General features: G+C 47.0%; 1 protein-coding gene across 2 annotated transcripts in view; it reads left to right on the forward strand.

Annotated features, from left to right (window-relative positions):
* Positions 1 to 2,942, forward strand: part of LOC135906180 (uncharacterized) — a 95,214-nt gene extending 92,272 nt beyond the window's left edge. For both annotated transcript variants that reach the window (XM_065437442.2, XM_065437443.2), the window contains one exon: positions 2,660 to 2,942. In XM_065437442.2, the coding sequence (XP_065293514.1) occupies positions 2,660 to 2,729 (70 nt within the window). In that variant the 3' untranslated portion in view covers positions 2,730 to 2,942. The remainder of the gene's footprint in view (positions 1 to 2,659) is intronic.
* The last annotated feature ends 11,440 nt before the right edge of the window (positions 2,943 to 14,382 follow it).

Raw genomic sequence — 14,382 nt, forward strand, 5'->3', positions numbered from 1 at the left:
ATCAGAATTGCTCCGATCATTATAAGCCCTTACCACTCTTCAGCACTTTATCTATCTGCTTTGAACCATTATCAACTGTGATGAGATCCATATAACCCCTCATCACTCCTTATTGTCCTTGTCAACTCACTGACTGCTTATCTGTCAGCTTTGCACAACACGAAGTGCACGAGTTCTCAGAGATCAGTGGCAATTAGGGCGGTGAAGGAACGGCCTAACGAAAGGAATATCCTGCGACCACCAAAACGCATCAAGGATGCGACATGTTTGGCATTAAATTTTTGCAAAATCGGAATTTTCCTAATGTCTACAGTGCTCAAAGTCGGGCCTACATGTGGTCCTAAGATGGCTGTTATTGCACCATCGCCAAATCTTTCAAGAAAGCTTTCATAGGAACCGCTTTTCCTTAGAAATTTGTTTTGTACTGCTTTTACAACCCATCCTAATGGTTCTGATATATTCACCTTTTGCAAGTGTGGGTGTTTAGTAAGGCTCTCAGCTTCTGAGCGTGGGGCCATAGGTTCGAAACTCACCACTGCCAATGTTTTTCCTTTCGAATTTTTGTTTTATACATTAATTCCTTTATAGCAATTCATCTTACGTGATGGACAGATGGAGTTCCTCGTTGGGTAGGCATAGAAATGCTTACGCATTTAATAACCCTTTTGGACTATTATTAAAAAATAATGAGCAATATTCCACCTGGGATTGGCAAGGGGGTTCTTAACTGTTATAGTACCCGCCGTGGTTGCTCAGTGGCTATGGTGTTGGGCTGCTGAGCACGAGGTCGCGGGATCGAATCCCGGCCACGGCGGCCGCATTTCGATGGGGGCGAAATGCGAAAACACCCGTGTGCTTAGATTTAGGTGCACGTTAAAGAACCCCAGGTAGTCAAAATTTCCGGAGTCCTCCACTACGGTGTGCCTCATAATCAGAAAGTGGTTTTGGCACGTAAAACCCCAAATATTATTATTAACTGTTATAGCTATGATCACTGGTTGCTAACTTTTTGAAGAAGCCCTTTTGTGCAATTTCATCTGTTCTTGCTTGATGAGTAGTCCGTTTAGAGTCGCTGTATTAGTATTCAGATTTTATAATGACATGATTACTCACTCACCCCATAGAGCTCGACCATAATGGTGTTCGAAATTTTAGATTACCTGCAAGGTTTCACTTGATCTTGTCAGACGTCATCTGCCCGTATGGCATTGCAAGTGATAATCTGGCCAGATAATTTTAAGTGCATTTGTCCACAGAAGCTTCAGAGTTTAAAAACAAAACTGCCGTCTTTTGTGGTCTTGGTGCCCATTATTTTGATGGGAGATGACATTTGTTCAACGCAGTCATTGTGCCCTAAACATCGCCAAGACAGAGGCTGCTGATATTGCAGTTACCACTTGGATCTCCATTGGGGTTGGGTGTGTGCATGCTGACCAGCGAAGGCCAGTTTCAGGATCGAAATAACTAAAGGTTGGGCCTACAGAAATGCATGGGCACCTGCCAGCACCTTTGGTTGGGATCAAATTAACCAAAAGATTGAATTAACTGGAGTCCAAGTAACGGTAGTCTGCTGTACTTAGTGCTTACCTGAAAATTTGTCCCGAAGATTTGTTTACTCTGGATTGCATAAAGTTTTGGACGTTGTGAAAAAATTGTGCTTAAAAAAAAGAAAGGTTGCTGTCGTGGAGAAGTAAGGGAACATTGAAAAAGAATTTGCTAGACAGCCTGCAATTCTTCTGATGCAGCAACTCAAAGCTTTATCAAGCTGTCGGCTACTTGTCAACACACCAAACCATTAGTGCCTGCACTATACCACTGCTGCCTTCACACTACTCGCTCAATGCTATTGACTCCAGCACTCTTCTGCGCTGGCTTATGCCCGAAATGAAATGCCATCAGCTGTGCATGTTGTTTATGGTATATGGAGGGAGGATTCTTTGGTACATGCTGCGCCATCTAAACATGGCTGCATTAAGCTGATGCACATGCCAGGTCAAGCAGTTTCTTGCGTCAGACTGCGAATTATAACAATCCAGTTGATTTTTCATTCTATTCACCCAGTAAGAGGCAAAGATAAAGTTGGTTGTTAGGAAATAGGACCTCTGTTGCCACTCGGCTTATGAGCATCTCATGAGCATGCCCATGGAGCACTGCAAGCCTTTAATTTGTAATTTCCTGTAACCTTCGTCACTGGATGCCAGTGTAAAATTTTTTGTTGCAGTAGTCCTGATGCTTGGGCTAGTTGGTATGTAGTTAATGTGGATTCTATGGCATGAAAAATACTACACACGAAGACACATGAAATACACACCACAAACACCACCACTGGTGCTTGCAGTATGCCTTTCATGTGTCTTCATGTTTTCACACCATAGCATCTAGATCTTTTTTGTTATTGTTTAGACACGTACAGGAAAACCTTGTTATTGTTTCGTTATTGTTAGGCACATACAGCAAAAACCATAGGGCTTGCTGTGCTTCGCCAGCACACTCATGAAACTTATTCATTAGGCGATTGCAAGTGTGTCAGGAAAAAAAAGAAATGGGTTGTGTGAAAGTATCAGACCATGTCCAACTGCTGCATGAGTACTTTGCAATTTAACAACACTAGTCAAGCTGAATAGCTGTCAACAGTTTTCTCTCTTGTTTTGTATTGCAGGTATGTTAAGGAAAACAACATCCAAGGTGTGGACCCATTTCAGTTCTATTTCGAAGGGGAACTTTTATGAATAATCTGCAGAAAGTGCTGTATGAAACAGATTTATTACCATTTGTAGCCATGCAGCAGAAAGTGGCTGCACAGATTTATGCATAATCTGCAAAGAAGTGTTGTATAAAACAGGTTTATTTCTATTTTTAGCCAACTGACTCCACAGAAGCATCATTACATTGCCAACATATTCTTTTTTTTTTTCGCATTAAACTGTGGTGCAAATAAGGTGCTTGCTTGAGTCTTTCTTGAAACTATATTATAGAAGAATGCTAACATTTGCACACGGGTACGTAATGAGCTTGCAGATCTAATGCTAAATTCCAATGGAAGATCGCGAGTACTCGGCTGGATCATGAACAGGGAGCGCATCATTCTGACTGAGGTCGCTCTCATGAAATCTGCGAATGGAATGAGTGCTGCCATGGGTGCACTTAGTACAGGGAAATCAAGTGAGAAGGCGTTAGACTAGAGGTCGATAGGGTAGGCCTCACCGCCATCACCACCATAATCTGGATCATCCCAGCATTCCACGAGTTTGGTTTTCTTCAGTGTCTGAAGAATCATCGCTGGACTTGGGAACTTAGTCTGAGTCTGAGCTGTCACTATCCAGGAGCAGGAACAAAAACGCACGGCACGACATAGCATCCATGTTTCCCATGTTGTCCATAGCTGCCGCGACCAGAAACAGGCGACTGCGACACTAAGCAGAGGCGGGTGAAGGAAATACGTCACATGGACTTCCGGTCAAATCTGCCAATTTCTGCGGAGCAAATGTTTTTGCTCCACAGAGCGATCCGGAATTGGTAACTGGTCCCAGTCTGCCATTGGAACACACAACTCACGTTCTCATTCTGCCATTAAAATAGAATTGCTCCATACAGAGGAGAAAAAAAAACTTGATCTGGATCTATCACTGGAATTCAACATAACCCAAATGGTCTTTGAAGAATCCTACTACTATAGGTAGCCCAAATTTGGAATGTCACTCATGACACTGGCATTGGTTCATGCTGTAGGAGTTGTCGGACGATCTCGCCGCTGCCACCATTTGTAAGCGTTGAAGGTCGTAGAGAGGAACTTGGGAGGAACTACGTGAACAGGGTTTATTTACAGTATTTACATTTGAACATGGGATACATTTACACAGTTTAGCGCGACTCCCAAACGGAGCCCGCAAGACGAAGCATACAGCAAACGAGCTCACAGCTCACGAGTACATTGACGAGCACAGAGCATGACAACGAGCACGCACTAGCAGCCGACAACCAGCCGTTTTTAAACACTTCGTGTTCCCTAGATCCCTAGGTGAGGCAAAACGTTCGACATCATCGTAAACAAGCCGCCTCTCTGCGGGACGGTTTACATACACACGTACGCACTTTCACTGCACTCGGAGCTGACCTTCGCAACGCAGCCGTCGTGTTGTCCATTGTCCTGCATCCCCGTAGCCAGGTGGTCACGCCCGACCCCAGCTGGCACCTCTAAATTCCAGAGCGGACCTCGCACAGTGGCCTCCGCCGCTGCCCATTGTCTGGCGTCTTCAAAGGCCCGTGAAAAGGCACCGCAAGACATCTCCTTCCAGGAAATCCCCTTGCTTCAGTCGAACCGCGAAGGCGTTGCCGATTTCACTAACAATAGCTGATCGCGTTTAGTCATGCGGCGCCGAGGGGTTGTTGACGCGGCACCTCGCAGCCCCTACGAAACGAGTCACCGCGGCAGGTATTGAAGGCTTCCATGGTATCTTCGGGGAAGCTCGCCACGCTCGCAGCTGCAGCTGGCTACGAAAACTTGCATGTTGCCACCTCGGCAGGCCATTCCTAACAATGCATAACGGGCAAATGCAACCCTCTTCCTTTACCACAGGTTATAATGATGCTTGCATAATACCAAACATGTTGCTCATAGAGGCGTTTTCATAATCTATGCTGAATTCAACCCCATCAGCCTAGGAGAATGGTGGACAATACTATATATTTGCCAATGACTGCCATAAGAACCTGATGAACACCAAGTTCTGTAAATTACCAACCAAATTTTAGATTCCCTGAGTAGTTGCACAAAAAGGAAGAAGTGGGGATAACTGCTGCCTGTACAAATGAGAACTTTCACAAGCATTTCACTACTACAGCAGACAAGTGAAAACTCTAACCACTTTTTCCTGCCATCAAGTGCTACATACAAAGAAACAATTTTATTCTAATTTCAGTCTGGCATATGTGTTTTGCAACAGTTTACTGGCATTGTCAGTGGTAAAGGGGACGTTAGTACCCACCTGAAAGTAGCTCAAAGCTAGAACGGGAAACTCGTACAATGTGCCGCTACTCACGACACCAGGTGCTGCCTTCTGGTGAGGACTGCAGGAGATGGGAGAAAATCGGTGCACTTGCGGTGCATGTTCGCATATTGTTTTTAGACGTATTCTTGCGTAGGTGTTCTGTCATCTTACATTTTCTGAGCGGTGTGTACAATGGTTGTTCACCCGAACGGCACTGTGCCGTTGTCGGCTGCACTAACCAGTGAACGAGGAAGCTGCTCATGCAAGAGCCCTAGCAGCGATCTACGTTTACGGAGATGCAAGAACCTTGTGTTTGTACATGGTGCATTCGACTGTGCACAAGGTTCCAGTGGCACGTGAGAAACAACACAGTGGCTTTAAAGAGGCCATGATATGGTCGTCCAACAGGTCTAAGTTTATATTTGTGACTAAGAGCAGAGGGCCCAATACAGACAAGAAAGGGGGGGAGGCTATCGGCAGACATTTTAACGTGAAATTTCAATTTGAAATCGACCTCAGAAACTGAGGGGCCACCTATGTGTCAACTGGTTTGAAACACTTGGAGGCCACGTTACAGTGTACTAGTACACTGTAACCACATCTGCATGCTCTGGCATGCAACGGTATAGCAACAGTGCCACCGTTGAATTGCACCCATAATTCCTTTACTTGCGCAACAAAAAATGGCACACCATAGAGATGTGCTGAGATGCACAGACAGAATAAAAGCACGCACATCTAGCCACCATAACGCACATGCAAAGGCAAAACGATGCATGGCGGCTATGACATATTTCCAGCTCCTGCAATCACGTCCGCTGTTTGCATCGCCTTCAAGACTGACTTCTGTTACCCGAGGGAGCCGTTTCTTGGGGTGGCCATTCATTTTGTCATTGCTCAGTGCCGGCAGACTGTTTTACGGTTCAACTGCAACAATAAGAAAATTCAAATACAATTTTCTACTACACCAAATGCATTCAAGTTGCCAGCTGCCAGCTTGCTGTGGAACGCGTACTGTCATGTTTGTAGTCGGGCATGAAATAGATGGTAGCTGGCCCATGCTGTCGTCCAACTTAATTACGCTGAGGACGTTGAAGGGAGAGACTTGTTCTCATCAAGAACGAGGAATATGGGATTTATTTGCATTATTTACTTGAGAAGTTACAAGTGATCAGTCTAACATGACTGAAAGAGGAATGCACAGTCAGCAGCCGCACAACAGCTGCTTATAAACACTGTCCTCCCTAGATCCCTAGGTGAGGGAAAAACTGCTGTTCAACCTGCTACCAATTCGGAGTGTTCAGTTATTGTAGCCGACCCGTCTTTGAGGGGGAGGGTTTATACACACTTCCGCACAAGTTTTGCTGACCATGCTGAAGTGAGCAGGTTCTCGCAGACACGTGTCTTGCCCCGAGCAGGCGCCTCTTCATCCCAGTGTTGATTCCGCAGACAATGGCCGCCGCATCTGTCCATGACTTCTGAGCTGCGTGAGAAGGCAGCGAAAAATATCTTCCAGGGGCTCCCCTGCTTCAAACAGCCCGTGGCGGCCACGGCGAATCCACGAACAATACTTGGTCTGCCGACCACGTTTAGTCATAGCGGCGCCGAGGGGTGTTGATGCGGCACATCGTCGTCCCTACAAAACAAGTCACCGCGGCAGATGGGGAAGGCTTCCATGGTCGCTTCTGGGAAGCTCGCAGCTGCGGCCGGCTGGGAAAATTTTGTATGCCGGTACCCTTGCAGGCCATTCGTAACAGCTCCTCCATGGCCCGGAAAATCTCTACTGGCCGGCCATTGCTGATAACTGCTGGGCAGGAAGAGAATGGTTGGTGGCAAGGGGGGGATTCCTTGGCTTGCAGCAACCAGCTGTGAAATGATGACACCGCCCCAAAACATCCAACAAGGACAGGCAACTGCAAAATGAACCCCACAACACAGCTCTGCGCAGAGATGATGTATCTTGGATCTCGCTTTAGACCTGCTAGGCTTCAAAGAAAACAGAAGTGCAGAAACAAAAAATGGTGCATTTCGCTACTACAATTTGGAAGGAATTTCGTGCTGACAAATTGGGCAATCATGGAGGGAGTCCTGCTAAATGAGAGGAGATCTTCTTGGCTTAACAAAATTAACAATAACCCCAGAATTTAGGTGGGATCCCTAAACGCAGAATTCAAATTAGCCTGCTCAAACCATCCGCATTGCTATGCAACTTTCCCTTCTTATCTAACGGAGAAGCTGTACTCTTGCAGAGTGAGGCTCCATCAGAGCAAGCAGCGGCCATTTTTGTGTGACATTTGATTGAGCCACGTCAGAGGACATTGGTCGGTCTCGAAGAGGAACCTCGCTCCGTACAAGTAACACAACTTCTGGGCTGCCCGAACTAAACAAGCACATTCCTTCTCTGAAGCGCTGTAGGCTTCCTCTCTTACAGTTAGTTTACGGCTGTCATAGAGGATAGGATGTTCCTCATTATCGTCGCCAACCTCGCTGAGTACCACGCCCATACCTCTGTCGCTTGCGTTGCATTGAACTATGAATTCCTTTGCGTAGTCTGGCCCGCGAAGCACAGGGCGAGAAACCAATAGCATTTTCAAATTTTGGAAAGCTTTCTCTTTGTCCTTATCCCAGTGCACGCTATTCGGTGCTCCCTTTCTGAGGGCATCCGTTAAAGGACTTGCCATTTGCAAGTAATTTGGAATGTACCATTGATAGCACCCCACAAGTCCCAAAAATGAACGAATGTCTGTTTTCTTGCGCGGCTGTGAAAATTCTCCAATCGTAGCTATTTTCAGCTCGGCCGGCCACCTCGTGCCCTGGCCAACAACATGACCCAGATAAGTGACTTGCGAACAGCCAAATCTACACTTTTCCGCTTTCATCGTTAAGCCAGCTTCCCTCAACCATGAGAACACCTGTTTGAGGTGTGATACGTACTGTTCCCAGCTGTACGAAAAAATTGCTACATCAAGATATGGCAAGGCGAACTCCTGCAAGTTTTTTATGACAATATAAACGGCGCGTTCTTAAGCCCGAAGCTGAGGGCGAAAAGTGCCCACAGGCGAGATAAATGCGGCATAGCGGCTGGCACTTCCTGAAAGGGGAACTTGCCAGTATCCCCGTACGAGATCTATAGTTGGAATGTATTTAGCAGCGCTAACTTTTTTGATTTGTTCAATGTTGGGTATCGGGTACAGCTGATGCCTAGTGATGGCATATAACTCCCTGTAGTCCACAAACAGTCAAGGGTCCTTACTAGGGGTTTCTACAAGTATTAGCGGTTACGTGTCAGCAACGGGCTCAATAACTCCCAACTCAGCATGCGCTGTATCTCTGCCTCCATAATTCTCTGTTGTGGAGAAACCCTGTAAGGCTTTGATCTTATGGGTTCGGTTGATGTCAACTCTATTTCATGCATTATTTGTTTGGTTCTACCTGGCCAATCGCTGAATCTGTCAAAATATCCCCATAACATCCCTTTTAGCTCGTCTAGCTGCTCAGGTCTAAGAGCGTGCGAGCTTACTGAATGTTGTACCACTTCTTCCAGGCTGATTTCAGAGTTGGAGGTTGCCTTACGCTCATTAAACTCTGTACTAGTCCCATCCTGCTCTTTAATGGTACAGTTAACGGCTCCGCTCCGCTCTACATACGGCTTCATCAAATTGCTGTGGTATATCCTCACCTCCTTCCTGCGACCGGCATTTTCAGAGCATAGTTAGCATCTGAAAGTTTGTGCAACACTTTAACGGGTCTGTCCATGATCTTCAAGCTTGTTCTTTCTTGAAGGTTCCCCGCAGGAGCGTCTGCGTCAGCAGGCGTTTGGTGTGTTGCGACACCACATACCCGAGCACACCAGGGTTGGACCCTCCTGCGTGTAGCCATGCACGGCTTAGCCATGTCCGGGGAAAGGGGGTTCCTGGGGGTTGAGCCGATGCCGGGTGTTCGGACTGTTAAGGCCCCCGAGCGGAGGCAACACACCTCTTTGGCCTCTGCTTCACGTACACGGCACCCCCGGACTGACCCGCCGGGGGGAAATCGGCAGTCGCCTTCTCGTGTCCCCCTCTTCAATCTTTTTCTTTCCTATCTTCTTTCTTTTGCTGTCCTATCATCTCTTCTCTCCCATCACTTCCCAATTTCCCTAGGCGGCTAGAGTTAACCTTGTGTATGTGCCCTCCCTTGGGTATGTTATATTAGGTTATTGCAGCAATGCACGGCTGGCGTCTGCAGCCTTACACGTTAAGTGCTACAGCGTCCCACTTTTGGGGGGCTCCGTGGTGGGTGGCCGCCGAAAATAAACTGAAATACTATGGGAACACCCGCTTTTCCCCACCTACTTGATCGTCACCCTCAAAAGAGGGGACGCACCGAAGACTTAAGATCATGTTTGACCCGCACAAAAGAGACCTACCGAAAATACCACGTAGCACACAGTGAGAACTCTGAAAAACAAGCCAGATTCATTTCACCATTCACAGTAGCAAAATCTTTGACAGAAGCCTTAGGGTCAAGTTATAAAGTGACTAAAATGGCTAGCGGAGACCTTCTTCTTGAGATCCCTCAGAAAAATCGGTATGAGAAACTAGGCAGGCTCGACATTTGGTAACATACCAGTGTCTGTTACACCACACCAATCAATGAACAGCTTGCACGAAGTCGTGTCAGAGGCAGATCTCCAGGATTTGATAGAAGCTGAACTCCTGGAAGGGTGGAAAGAACAAAATGTGACTGGTGTAAAGCGTATTATCATTAGACAGGAGAATAAAGAAATTCCAACCAAGCATCTTATCTTAAAATTTGCATCCAGCACACTACCAGAAACCATCGGAACAGGATATATCAGGTTAACTGTGCGACCATATATCCCCAACCCTAGACGGTGTTTCCAATGTCAGAGGTTTGGCCATGGCTCGCAGAGCTGCCATGGTCAAATAACTTGTGCAAAGTGTGGAGTCCAGGGCCACCCCTCCGACAACTGCAGTGGCACACCTCACTGTGTAAACTGCAGTGGAGACCATCCAGCCTACTCGCGCTCCTGTCCGAACTGGAAAAAAGAAAAGGACATAATCACCCTCAAAGTCAAAGAAAATATTTCGTTTAAGGAAGCCCGTAAGAGGTGCTCACCTTTCCACAGCACACCTTATGCTGATGCGGCACGTCGGAGGGGCAGCGTCGCAGCGGCCAATACCAAGTGCCCAGCCTGCGTGCAGTGAGCAGGTACCTTTGGCTCCTGCCCCCAGGGTGGAAGTAGGTAAACCTACTCCATCCAACCAGCAAACAGGCCAGGCTACCCTTGCGTTGCCGGCTCCGCAAAAGCTATATGCGGCAACTTGGGCAAAACGCAGCGATCCCGCAGGACCGATAGCGGCCCCGAAGGCGGGCGCAGCCAAGGCTGCCTCAACCTCCCTGGCCCTTTCCAGCCCTGGCAACAGCCAGCGCAGCTCAAACCCAAAGGCAGCCCCATCGACCTCCGGGCTGGTGGTCGCAGGGGTCTTGCCCTCCGAGGCGGGACCCTCTAAGCTAATTTCTCGCTCGCAAGAACGAGTGTCCGGCGCCTCACAAGAGGCAATGGACACTACACCTATCCTCACGGCAGACAAAGCACCTAAGGAGCGGCGAGGCTCCCTCGAACGCTCCAGAAAAGACAAAACTCCCGTTACAGCTAGGCCTCAAAAGGGCTCTAATCTAAGGCACCATTTCTGTTTCGTACACACAGCACCAACTTACTCTTATGGTGGATACACAAATTATTCAGTGGAGCGTGAGAGGTCTTGTGAGAAACCTTGATGTGCAAGAACTCACCCACGATCACAATCCAAAAGTGCTGTGTTTACAGGAAACAGACTTAAAATCAAAACAAACTTCCTTCGACAGTATGTTACTTATCACATAATCGGCCGTTGTTACCATTCTAATCCAAAAAAGCGTAGCGGGTCAGTTTACAGCTACGAACGCCCTTTGAAGCAGTGGCGGTTCGAGTTGTTCTAAACAAACTTATCACTATTTGCTCGCTTTACATACCCCCACATTACCAATTAAACAAACATGAATTTCAGTCCTTTAGAGATGAATTGCCAGAACCTTATGTTGTTCTTGGCGATTTCAATGCACACAGCTACTTTTGGGGCGATTCTCGTATAGATGGCCGGGGTCGTCTTGTTGAACAGTTCCTTTTTTCCTCTGGTGCGTGCCTGCTGAATAAGAAGGAACCCACATATTACTCTTTCAAACAGAACCTTTTCTTCAATATATCTAGTATAGTTTCCCGGTCTATACTGCCCGAACTCGAATGGGAAGTTATGAACAATCCTTATGGGAGCGACCACTTTCCCATACTGCTAAGAACATCTGAAGAAAATTAATATCCTCCACAGGCTCCAAGGTGGAAGATAGATACAGCCAACTGGGGGAAATTTCGAACTCTCACTAGCATCTCATGGGCTGATATGTCTTCTTTAGAAATTGGTGCTGCTGTGGAGTATTTTAAAGCATTCATAATAGATGCCGCATCTAAATGCATATCCGAAGTAAGTGGTTTGGCATGCAAACGACGTGTACCGTGGTGGAACAACGAATGTAGGATCACTTCTAGGAAACAGAACAATGCGTGGGGATCGTTACGTGCCTCTCCCACTGCAGAGAACCTTATTAACTTCAAGAAAGTGAAGTCTCAAGCCAGGAGAACGCGCGGACAGGCCATAAGAGAGTTGGCAGAAGTTTTTATCGGGTATTGACTCTTATGCAGTTGAGGCGAAAGTCTGGAACAGGGTTAATAGGATAAAAGGACGACACACATATTTACTCCCTCTGGTAAACACAGCAGGCGATACCCTGCTTGATCAGGCAGACTCGCTTGGGGAGCACTTTGAGAGCGTGTCAAGTTCCACCACTCATTCAAAACCCTTTCTCAAATATAAACAAATGGAAGAATGTAAGCCACTCACAAGAAAGTGTCGGCAGAATGAACCGTACAACCGTCCTTTTAGTATTGCAGAGTTGAGAGCTGCCTTGAGCGCATGCAAGAGCTCTGCACCGGGATCTGATAGAATCATGTATGAAATGCTCAAAAACTTCTTACACAATGATACGCAAGTTACACTACTTACACTTTTCAACACTATCTGGGATGCAGGGTACCTTCCAAGCGTATGGAAAGAAGCCATTGTGCTCCCTGTTTTGAGACAAGGCAGAAACCCTTCCTCAGTGGCAAGTTACCGCCCAATAGCCCTCACAAGTTGCATTTGTAAGGTATTTGAAAAAATGATAAATCGGCGACTCATCCATTTTCTTGAACTAAGCAATATGCTTGATCCCTATCAGTGCAGCTTCCGAGAATGGCGCTGCACAACCGACCATCTTGTACGTATTGAAGAAAATATCCGTGACGCAATTGTACACAAACAGTTCTATCGATATTCCTCTATATGGAGAAAGCATACGACACAACGTGGCGCTACGGAATATTGAGAGATTTGTCAGAAATGGGCATTCATGGTAATATGCTAAACCTAATAGAAAGCTACCTGTCCAATCATACCTTCTGGGTAAAAGTCTGCAATGTAATGTCGCATCCTTTTACACAAGAAACTGGTGTAACAAAGGGAGGCGTGCTCAGATGCACACTTTTTATTGTTAAGATGACACTTCGTGCTTCCTTACCACCGGCCATTTTGTATTCCGTCTTCGTGGATGACATTCAAATAGGTTTCAAATTCTGTAACCTCGGAGTGTGCGAGAGACAGGTACAGCATGGCTTGAACAAAGTGTTAGTGTGGGCAAAGAAAAATGGATTTAAATTCAATCCTAACATAAGTTCTTGTGTTCTTTTTACAAGAAAGAGAGGCCTGGTCCCGGATCCTTGCTTAGAACTGTGTAGACAACAAATACCTGTAAACAAAGCACAAATTTCTAGGTGTTACATTTGGCTATAGACTCCTTTCATTGCACACATTAAACATATTAAAGAAAAATGTCTAAAAACAATGAACATAATGAAACTTCTATCCCAGACTACATGGGGTAGTGACAGGAAGTGTCTAATGAATCTCTACAAGAGCCTAATTCGGTCACAATTGGATTATGGTGCCGTAGTGTATAACTCTGCCCCCCGAGCGTGCTAAGGATGCTGGATCCTGTCCACCATCTAGGTATCCGCTTAGCCACTGGTGCTTTCAGAAAAAGCCCGATCGAAAGCTTACATGCCGAATCGAATGAGTGGTCACTCCATCTACAGAGATCATACATCAGCTTTACATATTTCCTTAAAGTAAACTCAAGTCTTGAACATCCATGTCTTAATACCCTTACCGATATGACGGGTGCTACACTTTTCCGCAATCGTCCCTCTATAAGACGGCCTTTCTCGCTGCGTGTGAAGGAGCTTAGCGATGAAATGCATGTCCCACTCCTCGAGCATCGCTTGATGTACCTAGCCAAGCTATTACCTCCTTGGGAGTGGCAGGTGATAGAATGTGATGTATCCTTTCTAAAAATCGCAATGTAAGCTCCAGAGGTCGAAATCCGAATGTATTTCCTAGAACTTCAGCACAGATGGTAGCTGGCCCATGCTGTCCAACTTAATTACACTGAGGACATTGTTGAAGGGAGAGAGTTGTTCTCATCGAGAACGAGGAATATGGGATTTATTTACAGTATCTACATGAGAATGTTACAGTTAATCAGTCTAGCATGACTGAAAGAGGAATGCACTCAGCAGCCGCACAGCTGCTTATAAACACTCTGTCCTCTCTAGGTGAGGGGAAAACGGCCATTAAACCTTGTGGGGTCTTAGGGTCTCACAGGAGTACCGACAACCGCGAGTTCGAGGTTAGCGAGCCACAGGGCCGCGTCAGCCTCTAGCACCGCTGCGCGCGAGCTCAGGCCACAAGGGGCTACAGAGCGACGCACGCAAGAACGCAGTATTGCCCTAAGTTGGCGGAAACCGTTTATTGTCTCCAACGGCACCCAACACTGCACGAACGCCCGGTCCCGGGACGGCGGGGAACCAAAGGGGTCCCGCATCAAGGGCGAAAAATACAGTTAGGGGCGCCTGTAGCACGTCGCTGCGAGAGCACAGGCTCAAGCTGGGACGCGCCGCTAGGAAAAGTTCCGGCGGCTATGCTACTTGCTCTCGCGATAACCAATGGGCCAACTCGCGAGAGCTCGGGCAATCTCCTTCGGCTTGGGCCTCCGATGAGTGCGGCTCGGCGTGGTACGACCTCGCGCGAGCACTAGGCATCCGTTCTTCGGCTTAGCGTCGGCATAGGCACAACACGAGGTGCGCGCTCCCCGCACGGGCAAAGGCACCGTGCGTGAGCTCAATCCTAGTCACAAAAGTGTCGGCGGACAAGAGAGAGCATGTACGTACCGGCGCAGTCCCCAAGGAGAAAGAGAGTCCGTA

Source organism: Dermacentor albipictus, chromosome 1 (genome assembly GCF_038994185.2).
Source record: "Dermacentor albipictus isolate Rhodes 1998 colony chromosome 1, USDA_Dalb.pri_finalv2, whole genome shotgun sequence".
In the NCBI taxonomy this organism is placed as follows: Eukaryota; Metazoa; Arthropoda; class Arachnida; order Ixodida; family Ixodidae; genus Dermacentor; species Dermacentor albipictus.